This window comes from Pipistrellus kuhlii, unplaced genomic scaffold (genome assembly GCF_014108245.1).
Source record: "Pipistrellus kuhlii isolate mPipKuh1 unplaced genomic scaffold, mPipKuh1.p scaffold_m20_p_17, whole genome shotgun sequence".
NCBI lineage: Eukaryota > Metazoa > Chordata > Mammalia > Chiroptera > Vespertilionidae > Pipistrellus > Pipistrellus kuhlii.
Genome location: NW_023425482.1, coordinates 983681 through 998243, shown reverse-complemented (window position 1 = coordinate 998243; position 14563 = coordinate 983681). Strand labels below are relative to the sequence as shown.

The following is a 14563-nucleotide window of genomic DNA, read 5'->3' as shown; positions in this document are numbered from 1 at the left end:
TGGAAAGTCGCTCTGACTCCTAGCAGAATTTTCTTGCAGTGGAGTTCTGTAGCTAGGATCCTAGCCCCAGTGAGGCACAGGGTGTCCTAATACACCACTTCCTCCTCTTACAGGCAACAGAGACATCCAAATGATCAGCTGTGGGGCCGACAAGAGCATCTACTTTCGCAGTGCCCAGCGGGTAGAGTGAGGTGGCCTTCTTGGGGGCTGGGGTTTGGGGGCTTGTCAGAGTTGTCCTTTGAAGGCCCTGCCTGCCCTGCCAGGGCTCCGATGGGCTCCACTTTGTCCGTACCCACCATGTGGCAGAAAAGACTACCTTGTATGACATGGATATTGACATCACCCAGAAGTACGTGGCTGTGGCCTGCCAGGACCGCAATGTGAGGTAAGGAACTGCCTGGGCTCTTACTCAGCCTGGCCTTGGCTGCTTGATAAGTGGGGCCTGAATGGGACCTAGTTAAGTCTGTTTTCTCATGAGCTATCTGCTCTCCTTCACCCTGCTCACCAAGCTGAGTGGGTAGAGGGACCCAGCAGGTGTTTCTTAGGAGGTGGGTTCACCTAGGCATAGCCTCCAGATTAGCAGAGGGTTCCTTCAGGCTCTCCAGAAGCCTATGTGGGGTGACTGAGATGACTTATAAACTTATTCTTTCTCCTATATTCCCTGAGCACTTGCCTGGGATAGTCAGTAGCAGCAGTGAGCAGGGCAGCTCCAGGCCCTGCCTTCACAAAACTCACAGTCCTGTGGAGGGGAAGTGGACACTTCACGAGGCAGCGACACATGGAGTGGTCAGGACTGGGGTAGGGGAAACCAAGGGGTTGGGCTCTGGAGAGATATCTGAACCCACCTGGGAATCAAACAGGGCCTGATGGAAGGAATGTCTGAACAGACTGTGAAGGACCTTTAGGATTGAGCCAAGGAGGGGAGAAGAGAGTGTGCGGAGGACATAGCATGCACAAAGAGGTTCTCACCTCCTTCATTTGCTCATTCAAATTGGGTGTTAGACACTCAAGCTTGCTCTATGGCAGGGAGACAGGCATTAATTCAACAGACACCCTAATAAGTAATTTCTATGACTTTAGCCTGAGATGGAATTTCAGTCCAGGCATTGAATGGGGGATAAGCAGTGGCAGTGGGCTTCCAGAGAAAGGAGGGGGCGGGTAGACAGGTCCGTGTTGGCCATATTCTGCAACCACCTCCCCAGAGTCTACAACACCATGAATGGAAAGCAGAAGAAATGCTACAAGGGCTCCCAGGGTGATGAAGGGTCTCTGCTGAAGGTGAGGAGCCACAGCCCCCAGGGTGAAAACTATAACACACCTCACACACAAGGTTCCCCTTTGTATCTGCTATTCTGGTCAAAGGATCACTTGCTGGCCAACTACCCACTCTGGTCTGGCTGAGAGCCAAGGGGTAGCTCACACTATTTCACCTTTACTTACTGAGCCATTTCCCAAGTGGAGCCATTTTAACTGGTTTCCGTTTTGAGGGCAACAGAATGTGCTGTGAAGAGGCCTGGGCTCTCTTGCCAGGCTTATCCCCTGCCTGTGTTACCCAGGCCAAGGCAAGGACCTTCTCAGAGCCTCTGGACTAGGTAAGAGTTCAGGCTGATTGTAACCTTGGGCAAGCGTTATCTTTCCAGTCTGGCTCATCATCTGTAAAATACAAATATAGAGAGCTTCTGTCACAGGGTTCTGTGGAGGAAATAATTCACACAGGTATAGTGCTAAGCACAGGGCCTGGCTGCCATCAGTACCATTGTTGTGGTTGTTAATTTCTTTACCTGTGAAATGGGAACAGGAGTTCTTACCGAACCAGGGTGTGTGTCGTGAGGGCTCTGGGATGAGTTCAGCAGGCGGGTGGTCCTCAATCAATGGGGGCTGAGGGTGAGAAGCAGGCAGCATGAAACATCATTTGCATCCTCTTGGCAGGTCCACGTGGACCCCTCTGGCACCTTCCTGGCCACAAGCTGCTCTGACAAAAGCATCTCGGTGATAGACTTTTACTCGGGCGAGTGCATTGCCAAGATGTTTGGCCATTCTGGTGGGTGTGCCTAACAATACTTGAGACATCTCCCCACCCCACATAGCCTTCTGACTCAGGTCAATGCAGCTTCTCTGCTTTGTTTCTAGAAATTGTCACTGGCATGAAGTTCACCTATGACTGTCGTCACTTGATTACAGTATCTGGAGACAGGTGGGAAAGGCCTCGAGGTTGCCCAGGCTGGCCTCCCTTTAGGAACAGGTGGGACCTACACTGTGGGGAGAGCAGGGGCTCAGAGACCGGAAACACCAGGCTCACAACCTGCCTGTGCAGAGAACTCTTCTGAAAATTCCAGCTTTCTCTCTCCTTGATCAGCATGCACCTTGGTGTCACACCCAGTCCTGAGTTCAAATCCCATATCTGCTACTTATTTGCTTGTGACCTTGAGCAGGTCATTTCCCTCTTTCAGCCTCAGTTTGCTCCTTTGTAAGAGAGCTGATACCATCTACCTTGAAAATTATATGGTGAAAATCAAATGCGATGATCATATATGTCATTCTGATATATTTCCTTATATAAATGATATATATGCTAATTTATAGTAAATATAATAAATAAAAATGAATTTCTTATCACAATGTTGTTACTCAAGCAAGTCCTTTTTGCCACTCCCTTCAATTTGCTACAATGCTTTCTCACAGCCCCCTTCGTTGGTCTGGAAGATTTCAGAACAGGCCCTGGTTAGCTGCCCTGGAGCCTATCCAGGATGTGGACCTGGCATGGCTGCAGCCCCTGCACTAAGCTGATGGACTGTGTCTTCTGGGAGGTGCCAGGAAATTCAGTCTTGGCCGTGATGACTCAGGTGGCTTCAGAGTTAGATTGCATCCATAGTCATTGTTCCTCTTCCTCCACATCTCTCTTTGGCCTCTACAGCTGTGTGTTCATCTGGCACCTGGGCCCAGAGATTACCAATTGCATGAAGCAGCACTTGCTGGAAATTGACCATCTGGAGCAGCAGCAGCAGCAGAATACAAAGGATGGGAAATGGAGAAGCCATCCCAGGTCCTAGCAGCCACCTGTACATATTCAATCTCTCCTCCCTCAGAGGAATATGTTCCTGCCCTTGGCCCCAAGATGACGATGCTGAGGACATAGTCACAGCCAAGACAGCCCTGGGCCCTGCCTTCTGCACTCTCACAGTTGAGCGTGGAAGACGGGCTTTGAATACAAAGTTGTGATAATATATATGAGAAGGGTTTTGGAGTGGAAAAGCAAAGTACCTGGAGAGCCTGAGAGCACTGTGATATTCCCCTATCACAGTGCTCTCAGGCTCTCCAGATAGGAAGCCCAGGAGGCTCCAGGAGTAGGGAAGAAGGTCAGGAAGGGGTCCAGTGGTGTTGAGATATCTTCTATTCTTTGAAATTTTTATGCTGAAAGACCACTTTTATTTGGAGTGAATTCATGATCTAGTTTTTTATTTAGGATTTTGGTTTGGAGGTCTCGGTTTTATTGCAAGATTGTGGGAATTTTTTTTTTTTTTTTCTTTCTCCTGCTGGAGCTGTCCCCATCTCTGTTTTGAGGCTTTGTCATTGCCTCCCTGTGGGGACCAGCCCTTGATGTGTGCAGTGGTTTTGGAAATATTGTAGATATAGGCACTTAGGGAGAGAGCAGCTACCTTTGGCTCCTGGTTTTGAGCCTCGCACCCTACTCGGGCTGGAGCAGGTCCTGGCACCAGTGCTCACCTCGTGTCAATCATGTTTTAGTCTCCTGTATTTCAAAGGAGCTAAAAATCTCAATGCCACCCTTTACTTCTCAAAACAGAACCAGCAGCTCAATACTTAAGCCCCACTATCTGCTTTACTGTTCAAAGGTCCCATTGCTGTGGGTGGCCCTTGGAGCATTTGTCTTATTTTCTGAACCCAGACTCTCAAATCTCATTTATTATGGTGACATGTTTCTAGCAGAGTAGTGAGACCTCCCAGTACCATTTTGAAGTTAGTAATATGTTCATTTGGAATCTAGCACAGGGTCCTGGCCCTAGGCAGGTTCCTCTAGCACCCTACTTACCAATTTTTTCCTTGCCCTCCTCATTCCTGGTTTCAGGCAGGAGACATATGCATCCATGCCCAACGAGATTTGCTCTCTAAGATCTGGAGAGCAGACGGAGGATGAGCTGGAGGGAGAGTGTGAACCTGAAGAATTACTGAAGACACCATCCAAAGAGAGCTTGGATCCAGGTTGGGAAGGGGGCCCATCCAAAGGAGCCCTCTGTTGACCTCTATCAGTCTATGGGGTCATTGCTAGGTTTCACACACTGCTTTGCTTTCATGCCTGGCACATATTAAAGTTCAATAATCATATTTTAGTCAGGACTCTCAGTGTAATAGCACCAGACTCTCATTGTCTTAAGCTGGGAAAAGAATTTAATGGTTCATGTGCCTGAAAATGTAAGAGGATTGGCTTCAGCATAGCTGGATCCAAATAGTCAGGTGGCCGAAACCGGTTTGGCTCAATGGATAGAGCGTCGGCTTGGGGACTTAAGGGACCCAGGTTTGATTCCGGTCAAGGGCATGTACCTTGGTTGCGGGCATATCCCCAGTAGCGGGTGTGCAAGAGGCAGCTGATCGATGACTCTCTCTCATCGATGTTTCTAGCTCTCTATCTCTATCCCTTCCTCTCTGTACAAAATAAATAAAATATATTAAAAAAAAAAAAAGACACACAAATAGTCAGGTGATGTTAAAGGAATGTATTTTTCTCTGTCTCTGGGATCTACTTTTCTCTATATTGGTAGACTCTTTCTTTCCTGGGAGGACTGTAAAGATGATGTCCCAGAAGAAACAGAGCACATTCACCAGAAGACAGAACAGATTTTGTAGTTCAGGCAAAAGGGAGAGCAATAGCTTAATGTCTTTACAAAAGGTCAGGCCCTTTATAAATTTCTGCTCCTCTGTATATTGCCTTGATGTAGGCCTCATAGTTGTAAGATGGTTGCTTAAGTTTAAGGCATCAGAATCACATTTGAATAGAGCATTTCCTCCCAGAATCTTTTAGAAAGGAACCTTTTCCCAAAAGCCCTGACAGATTTATCTTAGGTCCCTCAGGCATGGTGGCTCCAGCTATGAGAGAGGCTGGGAATAGTGATTAGCACTAGATGCTTTTAATGTGGGTGGTGGGCTCCAGCAACAAGGGGCCAACAGGCATAGGCCAACTGATGGCTGATTGGCAGGCAACAGCATCATGAGAATTCAGCTTTGGGGGAAAATCAGGATAAGTTAATTTTCTTCATCACCCACCCTCACTCCCAATCTAGTGTCCTCTCCAGGTGTGACTCCTTATAGGCCTTTTCATGAACATTAATATACATATCCATAGCAAACATATATGTGCCCACAAATTTTATTATACTGTAATATTGTTCTGTATCTTTTTCCTCTCAAAAGTATCTTATCTACCTGTATGTTAGTGGATATGAAGCAGAGACTTCCCTCCTTTAACCAGCACCAAAGCAGGGTATTTTAAGTTACTCCCTCTGGATAGGCATTTAGGTTTTTCTAACTTTATACTGTTGTGAAGGAGACTATGCTGACCACTGCTAGTCCTCCTCAGGCATGTGTGAGAGTGTTTCTCCAGGACAAAGGCTGAGGACTGACAATGCTAGCCCCGGGGTTAGTATATTTTTTCTCTTAAAAGAGAACAGGGCCCTCCAAATCCACTTACTGCCTCATCCGTGTTCCCTCTTCCTTCCCCCATGTTTTTGCCACCATTTGATAGTATGCAGCATTTTAATTTTGGTCAAATCTTATGGGTAAAACATTATATCCCATTGTGTCATTGTGCATTTCCCTGACAGTTAGTGAGGTTAAGCATCTTTTGATATGTCTGTGGGTTCTAGATTGTCTGCTTGGAGAATTGCCTGTTTATGTATGGTTGTTGGGTTATTTATTCTCTTTTCATGATTCTGTGTGTCTCTTCAGATCCTCAGTGCCTACTGACCAATGGTAAGCTGCCACTCTGGGCAAAGCGGCTGGTAAGTCTGCTTGGAAACTGTGATACCTGGCCAAGTAGGGGTACCCTCCTCCATGTTCTTATTTTCCCTCTCCATATTTCTCTTCCCTGGAGAATCCCATCACCCTTCTAGTCTCAGCTTAGATAGCCCTTCATTCATGCAACATGTATCTACTGATAAATCTCTGCCTTCACAAGTTTATTTTCTTACATAGGAGATGGACAATATCCACAATAAACTATTTTTGGAGCCTATAAGTGCTATGAAGGGAAAAAATTTGAGAAAGGAAATAATATTAGGATTGAATGGATGATTGTTATCTTGGAGGAAGAGCAGGCTAGCAGAATCCTAAACCCTAGTTTGGAGAGTTTATTTTAGGAACAATATCAGGCCTCAGATAAAAGCCTTGCAGGGAAATACCTCCTGTAATCCCCTTCCCTGCAGACCAGGTCAGGGCATCTGGCCATGCTCTCTCAGGCCCCCAAGCTTCCCCTTATTAGTGTATACTAGAGGCCCAGCACACAAAATTCGTGTGTGGGTATGGTCCCTAGGCCTGTCCTATGATCAGGGCCATCTTCCCTGGCTGCCTGCAACTGGCCCTGGGCCCCTCCCACCCCCCGCCACCACTCACCCCACCCCCCCCCATTCCCCATTTGCCATCAGATGATCAGAGCCTGTTGGCCAGGTGAAGGGGCCATTACTGCTCACTTGCCGGCCCCACCCCCACCGCAGGTCATCCTCACGTCTCCCACTACCCACTCCCAGTTCCCCTTTCGCCATTTGGCAATCAGAGTCTGCCTGACAGGGAAAGAGACAAAGATGTGGTCAGTGTGCCTGCCTCATTGCGACTGGTCAAGTGGTCGTTCTGGTCATTCTGCCATTAGGGTAAATTTGCATATTACCTTTTATTATATAAGATAGAGGCTGGCCTGCCCTAGTGGGCATAGGGTGGGGATCCCTATGGTGGGGCGGGGCTCACTGGGGCGAGGGGCCGCAGTCATTCTGGTCTCTGGTTTAGGTCGCTCAGTTTTTATTATATAGGATTACAATTGGAATTACATGCAACAAATAATCACTGTACATTTGCTTTGTGCAAGATTTGTTCTAAGTCTTTTACATGTGAAACCTTATTTAATTCTCATTGAGATGAGGGCTTTTCATATCCCATTTCACAGTAGGGAAATTGAGGCCCAAAGAGGTTAAGTAACTTGTCCAAGGTCACCCTGCTAGGAATTAGAGGACCTGGAATCGATGCTAGGTGGCCTGAATTCTCAAACACCCACCCTCCACTGTCTCAAGCAACAGTCTTGGTAGTAGGCATCAGTTGGCAGGACCAGGGTAGAAGGGGAAGTAGCTGTATCTTGGATGTGTTTGAATGACAAAGCTGACAGATTTTGCTGAGGAAATACAATGTGGAGTATGAGGGACAAAATAAGAGAGAGGAATGAAGGATGGCCTTCAATGTTTGGGGCCTGAGCAACCGGAAAGAATAGCCAAGATGGGGAAGACTTTAGGAAAGAGGTTTGGGGAGATCGGTTTTCAATGTGTTTGCTAAATTGGAGCTGTAGGGCAGTTGCATGGATACTTCTGAAGTTTAAGAGCAAGGTTCAGGCTGGAGACAGGTGTCTGGAAGTTATTTCTGAGTAGTGTTTAAAGCCAAGAGACTGGATGAGGTTTGTGTAGTCCCTGGTCCTTATTGGAGTTTGTGATCATTTGGCTGACTGCCTGACCATCTCATCATCCTCAGCTTGGAGATGATGATATGGTGGATGGCTCAGCCTTCTACACCAAGCACAGCTACCAGCCACATGGCCGCTGGGCAGAGCGGGCTGACCAGGAGCCCCTCAAGACCATCCTGGATGTCCGTGACCTGGATTGCTGCTTTACTCCCTTAAAGTCCGACAGTCTGGAGGACTCCATTCTGGACATAGTGAAGCCACAGCACCTGGCAGGCCTGCTGAATGAGGTAAGGACTGCCCCAGCTCCACAACTGTCAATGCTCTCATTTTGAAAACACGACTAACTGTACCACTTCAGGGGCACGAGAGGTTTGCCTAAAATGGTAGAGGGCAGAAGGGTGAGCCTAGGCCTGGTACACAGTGAGAATTCTTAGGGCAGACCAGGAATGTAGAAGGTGAGTCCCTTTGAGGATTAAGAGTTTGGGCCCAGCCAAAACTGGTTTGGCTCAGTGGTAGAGCGTCGGTCTATGGACTGAAAGGTCCCAGGTTCGATTCCGGTCAAGGGCATGTATATTGGTTGCGGGCACATCCCCGGTAGGGGGTGTGCAAGAGGCAGCTGGTCGATGTTTCTCTCTCATCGACATTTCTAGCTCTCTAGCTCTCTCCCTTCCTCTCTGTAAAAAATCAATTAAATATATTTTTTAAAAAGAAAAGAAAAAAAAAGAGTTTGGGCCCAAGAGCAGGCCTGGGCCTGAGTAGGGGGACATTTGAACAAGTGGAACTCAGCTCTGCCTCTTTTCTGCTGTGTGAATTAAAGCAAGGCCTGCCTCTCTGGGCTTCAGTTTTCAAAAATATAGACATTGAAAAAAAAAAAAAAAAAGATGACTAAAAATATTTCTTAAAATGGTTATTGAAATATAGCCCTCAGAGGCCTGGCTGGGGTGATTGGCTCAATTGGTTGTGCATCATCCTGTGCTTGAAACGTTGCCTGTTCTATTCCTGGTCAGGACACACACCTGGATTGTAGGTTTGATCCCCAGTAGCAAAGCATACAGAAGGCATCCGATTGATGTTACTCTCTCACATCAATGTTTCTCTCTATATCTATATATCTACACCTATCTTTCCCTCCCTGTCTCCCTCTCCCTTCCTCTTTCTAAGCATGTCCTCGGGTGAGAATTAAAAAAAAAAAAAAATAGCCCTCAAAGGACTTTTATAGAAATCTAATGCTAAGAACAGAGCCTGGGTCCCCTTAGAGGTGCTGAAGCAATTTTAGCTCTTATTTTATTATTTTCCAAATAAAATTCTTCTTTATCCTATTATATGTTTTCTTTTTTATTGTGGTATAATATATACAGGCAGTTATGCACAAATCTTAAGTAAATAGCTTGATGAATTATTTCCTGTGTATATGCACCACCAAGGTAAATATAAAGCATATCTATCTCCAGGAAGACTCTGTGCCCCTCCCAGTCAGTACTTCCACCCAGGGTGACCAGCATTCTGACCTCTCTCACCATGGACTGGTTTATCTGTTGTTTTGTTTTGTTTTTTACATATATTTTTATTGATTTTAGAGAGGAAGGGAGAGGGAGAAAGAAAAAAACATCAAGGATGAAAGAGAATTTTAGGTTGGCTGCCTCCTGCATGCCCCCTACTGGAAGTCGAGCCTGCAACCCAGGCATGTGCTCTTGACCAGAATTGAACACAAGACCCTTCAGTCCTCAGGCTCTATCCACTGAGCCAAACCACCTAGGGCCGGTTTGCCTGTTTTTGAACTTCATATAAACAAACACTTAGAGAGTCAGAGCCATATTTATTCCTTATTTGTAAAGGGGCTTATGATAATGCAGTTGGATACATAGTGAGTTCTTGGTGAACAAAAGGCTTGGTCTAGGCCCTGGTGCACAGTGAGCATCCAACAGTGGGGGCTGCCATTATCCCCGACTTCTTTACTGTAACACTTAGAAACTTGGAAGGGCCCTGGTTGCCACAGCTGCCTCAGATGGCTGTGCCTCTTCACCCCACAGTCAGAGAGTCCCCAGGAAGATGGCTGTAGGAATCCTTCCTGCCTGCCTCCACAGAAGGAGTGCTCTGAAGCCAGAGATGTCATCAGCTCCCTGGAGGTAGAGGTGACTGTCCCAGGGACAGACAGGTGGGTGTCTTTCACACACAATGGGAGCCTTAGTTGGAGAGAGGAAGCCTCAGCTGATAGGCGTATTCTGGAAGAACTGCTCTTGCAGTAGGCTATGGGAGTGGGGAGGAAGGGGTGTGGCCCAGATGGAGTAGAAGCCCAGCCCTGCAGCATGTGTCCATGGTTCTAGGTGGAGGTGCAAGGCACTCTGGGGGGAAGGGAGCCTTTGGAGGAAGGAGGAGAGGCAAAGTAGTGCTCCCAAAGGGAGCAAGGTACAGATGTTTCGGGGTTCTGAGTAGGGACCAGTTGTTTACTAAGTAGTATGTTATCATTTCCTCCTCCTCCCCTATTGGCTCTGCAGCAAGTACGTCTCAGAAGAAGTGGAGAGTGAGCCTGGAGACCAGCAAGGTGACTCCTATCTCAGGGTCTCCTCTATGGGCTCGAAGGATCAGAGCAAACTTGAGGGTGAGTCTGGACCTGGCAAGGACCCTGCTGTAGTCTCCTCCCGCTAGGCCTCATTCTGGGCACTGATGATGACCTTAGCCCAGTCTTCCTGAAATTCAAGAATCTATTGTAGAAGACAGACTTGGTCCTTGGTGTTACCAGAGGATTCTGGAGACAAACTGCCCACTGACGGCAGCTTAGCTCTGCCACCTCCTCCAAGTGTAACCTTGTTGGTCCATAAAAGTAGGGGGCGAGTATTATCCCCATTCTCCAAATGGGGAAACTAAAATCTAGAAAACTGAACCACTTACCCGACTCACCCAAAAAGGGCGTGGCTTTGGGCTCCTGACTCTCCCATTTCCCCTCCCTGCTTCTTTAGATTCAGGGGATTCAGAAGCCTACTTGGAGTGTACCTTCACCACCATCCATTCCTCCCCTCTACAGCTGGACTCAGACCCTCGGTTTGACGCGACCGTGACCCCTATACCAGGTAAATAGGCCAGACATGAGGAAGGGCAGTACATGGGTCTTGCTTAGGGGGTGGTCTTGATACATAAACTCTGGCCCCACATCAGCCCTACACTTGGTGCCCACTGAGCCTCACCTAAGAAGACAGAGACATCAGTCTTTCCTTCTAAGCCTGGTGGCACCAGGGTGTGTGCTGGGCAAGTTCAGCTTTCTCCATTGTTAAGTGTCTGTCGGGGTGTCTGCCATGACTAAGTGTTGAAGGTTCTCTCCCGCTTGCTCCATTTGCCTCTCACAGAATGCCCAGGAACTGCAGAAGAGTTGTCTCGGCCTGAGCTGACAAGCATATCCAATGGCTCCCTGCCCCAGACCCCTGAGCAAGAGAGGTTTCTCCGCCACCACTTTGAGACGCTTACTGACACCCACCCTGAGGGTAGGGCCCTGCTCCTCAGCCCTGCCTAGGCACTGTGTGTGCATCTCTGGTTTAGGCTTTCCCTAGCAGGGGAACATGAAAATAGTGGGAGGGCACATGTTTTATCTTAAGCACTGAGTTGCACAGTTTCTTCTTCCTGCTCCAGTCGCTTTGTGTGGTCTATTGACTGGAGTTTTGAAGGATTTGCCTGGTGCTTTGTGGGTCTGCCTGGACCTAGGACTAGTTGGCTATAGGGGTTCTGTGGTCACCCTTGGCATCTTCCCCTAGAGCTATTTCACAGATCCCTAAGAGATGTGACGGCCTCTGCAGATGAGGACTTTTTTAATCCCCGGCTGAGCATCTCAGCCCAGTTCCTCTCACGTCTCCAGAAGACATCCAGGTAGGAGCTGGTGAACTGCTGAACGTTCCAGCTTTCTGAATTCCAGGATGGGGCTATGTCCTCGGGAGCATCCCAGGGCAGGCACAACTGCCTGGTTTCCTCCCCACAGGCTCAACCACACCTTTCCTTCCCCGCTGCACCTGCACCTTGTGAAGTCCCCGGAGGTCAAACTCAGAGACCTCCAGGGAAACCAGGTCAGAGCAGAACCAGGTACTGGCTACACCTTCTCAGGGAGGACCAACGTGAGTACTTGGGCCACCTCCTCAGGACATAGGGCTGGGAGCTGGGAAGCCTTGTCCTCACCTCATGGTTGTGTTTGCAGGTCCTCTCTGGAAGGAAAGCTAAGGAGTCCCTTGACAATCTGGAGGCCTGGTGCCCACTGAGTGAGTGTCACCATTCCTAATAGACATCCCTGGGCTTCTCAGCAAATGGCCCTGGATGCCCAGCTGAACCATGAGTGGGATGGGGAAAGTCTGCTCAGACCCTGCAGCTATCCTGGGGTGGGGCCCTGTCTATCAGTTTTTTGGCTTGGATGTAAAAGTGACCTGGATGTTTGCTTCCTTTACAGCCCCCTGCCTCACAGGGCCAGCTTCCTGTGTCCCCTCCTCCTCAGTGCTGCCTACAGACAGGAAGCCTCTGGCACCCACAACCCTACCTACTCCAGGCCTCCACACCCCCTCTACCTGTTCCTATATAGAGGCTACTGCCAGTTCCTGTGTCAAGATGTCACCCAGCATTACCCTTGAAGACAGTGAGGACCCTGTCTTGGTTGACAAAGAGGGAGGGAGACCCCTCTGCAGGCCCTCATCCCTGGGGAAGCTGGCCACCCTGGACCAGGAGCTTCAGGCCATCACCACCACGGCAGCAACCAGTTCTGACAGTGAGGGCCAAGAGCCTGTCCTTCCCTCCCAGGGCAGCCATGAAGCCCGGGCCAGCTTCAAGCAGACCCTGTCAAGCGTCTGTGACAGGCTTTTACTGCCCTCACCCCCACTGGAGCCACCCACTACTTGTGTCTGGTCCCAGGAACATGTAGCCACCCAGTCCGATGTCACAGTCACAACAGCTAGCTTCCCAGCTTCCAGCCCTATAGATATGAGCTCCTTGAGGCTCCACAACTCCGCCTTTATTCCAAGGCTTCTGGCCCCTGAGCCCCTCAACACCCCTGCCCACCCCAACAGCCCCCCACTCCCAGAGGCCATGCCTGGCAGCATCACCTCTCTCCTGGAGCTCACTCCTGGTGAGTATCACCCTTGGGATAAGGGGTTGTCTCCCAAACTCATCTCATTTAACAGCTCCAAAGGTAGACACTTGGCCTGGTCATAGGGGCTTTGACATTCGTTTATTCTTTACTGAACTATTTAGTGAGCACTTTGTATGTGTTGGGCTTTTTGTTCTAGGCCCTGAGGACATGGATGGGATGAGGTGTTAAACAAGACTACAAAGAATCTACACCTTAATTGGGAAAGATGCCCAAATTAAATCTATGAGGAAAGTGTTAAATGTATCACAAAGTGATGTGCTAAGGAGGGAAATAAAGAAAAAGGGTTTAGTACCAGAACCAGTTTGGCTCAGTGGATAGAGTATCGGACTGTGGACTGAGGGGTCCTGGGTTCGATTTCAGTCAAGGGCATGTGCCTTGATTGTGAGCACATCCCGGTGGGGGGTGTGCATGTCTTTCTCATCGATGTTTCTTACTCTCTATCTCTCTTCCTCTCTGTGAAAAATCAATAAAATATATTTTTAAAAGAAAAAGGGTTTAGAGAGTGAGAAGTGGGGGCAGTTGTTACAGTTTTAAAACATATACATATTTTTTAATTGATTTTAAAGAGAGAGGGAGAGAGAGATAGAAACATCAATGATGAGAGAATCATTGACCAGCTGATTCCTGTAAGTCCCCCACTGGGATCGAGATCGCAACCCAGGCATGTGTCCTGACAGGAGCTCCTTGTTCGTAGGTCGACTCTCTACCACTGAGCCACATCTGCCAGGCTGTTGTTATAGTTTTAAACAGAATGATGAAAACAGGCTTCAGAGAGAAAGTGGCATTTGAGACCTACAGGAGGGAAGGGAGGGGAGCCTGGGGGACTGAGGAAAGTACATTTTGCAGGCAGTGGGACAGTAATAGGGATCATTCCAGTCACCATGGCCTCTCTCAGAACAGCTGTAAAGTTAGAGGTGTCTTTTTCATTCCCTGCCCTCTATCCCCAGATGCACTCAGTGTACTCAGGGACAGCCCTGGACACTGGGGGGAGCCTGGAGTGCCAGCCAGAGTCCTGTCCCCAGCTTCCCTTGAGGTGAGCAGTGTGGGGAACATTGTGCAGAAACTACAGACTGCCTTCCAAGAAGCCCTGGACCTTTATCACCTGGTGAGCCAAACCCAGAGTCAGGGGAAAGGGCTGAGGGAATGCCTTGGGGCTGCCTGGCCTCGGTGGTTCTTAACAAGGTTGGCACCCTTTGCAGATGGTCTCCAGTGACAAGTTGAGTACCAAGCAACGGCAGGCACGGACTGAGCTGGCCTCCACCTTCCTTTGGATCCACAGCCAGTTAGAGACCAACGACTGGCTGGTTGGGAATGATGTGGCCCCAACCCAGGCCCTTCCCAGCCCAGATCCTCCCTCCCCACCTACATTGTGCCCCCTGGCCAGCCCAGATTTGCATGCCCTGCTGGAACACTACTCAGAGCTGCTGGTGCAGGCTGTGCGGAGGAAGGCACAGGGGGACTGAGGGTCGGCAGCCCTGCTACTTTCTGATGAAATAGTTATTTTTAAGCAAATAAACGGACAGTTTGGGAGAATGTTTGCTGGTGCCTATGTTGGCACATCTACAAAGCCCCTTCAGGTGGATGCAGGGCGGGAGGGTGGGGGGCAGTGCTCTGGTGGACCATCCCAAAGAACTCTCATAAGCCCTGATGCTAGGTCCTGTTCTCGGAACCTGTCATTGGGAACACAGGACCACCACCATTCCAAGAAGTTTTGGAACTGCAGTAATAATGATCCCAGCACCTGGTTTTCGTATTGCTTATCCCCAGCCCACTGAGCT

The 14563-nt window shown here is 48.8% G+C and overlaps 1 protein-coding gene across 6 annotated transcripts in view; it reads left to right on the top strand.

The window, feature by feature from the left end:
* The window catches only part of WDR62 (WD repeat domain 62), a 46098-nt gene extending 31785 nt beyond the window's left edge, over nt 1-14313 (top strand). Inside the window, exons 14-32 of one of the 6 annotated variants that reach the window (XM_036440314.1) lie at nt 114-181; nt 264-385; nt 1203-1278; nt 1930-2041; nt 2131-2194; nt 2915-3043; nt 4085-4218; nt 5959-6011; nt 7738-7956; nt 9754-9824; nt 10165-10268; nt 10627-10737; nt 11011-11145; nt 11413-11524; nt 11634-11766; nt 11847-11907; nt 12093-12761; nt 13733-13890; nt 13985-14313. In XM_036440314.1, the coding sequence (XP_036296207.1) occupies nt 114-181; nt 264-385; nt 1203-1278; nt 1930-2041; nt 2131-2194; nt 2915-3043; nt 4085-4218; nt 5959-6011; nt 7738-7956; nt 9754-9824; nt 10165-10268; nt 10627-10737; nt 11011-11145; nt 11413-11524; nt 11634-11766; nt 11847-11907; nt 12093-12761; nt 13733-13890; nt 13985-14248 (2795 nt within the window). In that variant the 3' untranslated portion in view covers nt 14249-14313. Of the gene's footprint in view, nt 1-113; nt 182-263; nt 386-1202; nt 1279-1929; nt 2042-2130; nt 2195-2914; nt 3044-4084; nt 4219-5958; nt 6012-7737; nt 7957-9699; nt 9825-10164; nt 10269-10626; nt 10738-11010; nt 11146-11412; nt 11525-11633; nt 11767-11846; nt 11908-12092; nt 12762-13732; nt 13891-13984 lie in introns of those variants that run through there. The other 5 variants (XM_036440315.1, XM_036440313.1, XM_036440312.1 and 2 more) reach the window with 5 other exon arrangements.
* Nucleotides 14314-14563: the final 250 nt, after the last annotated feature.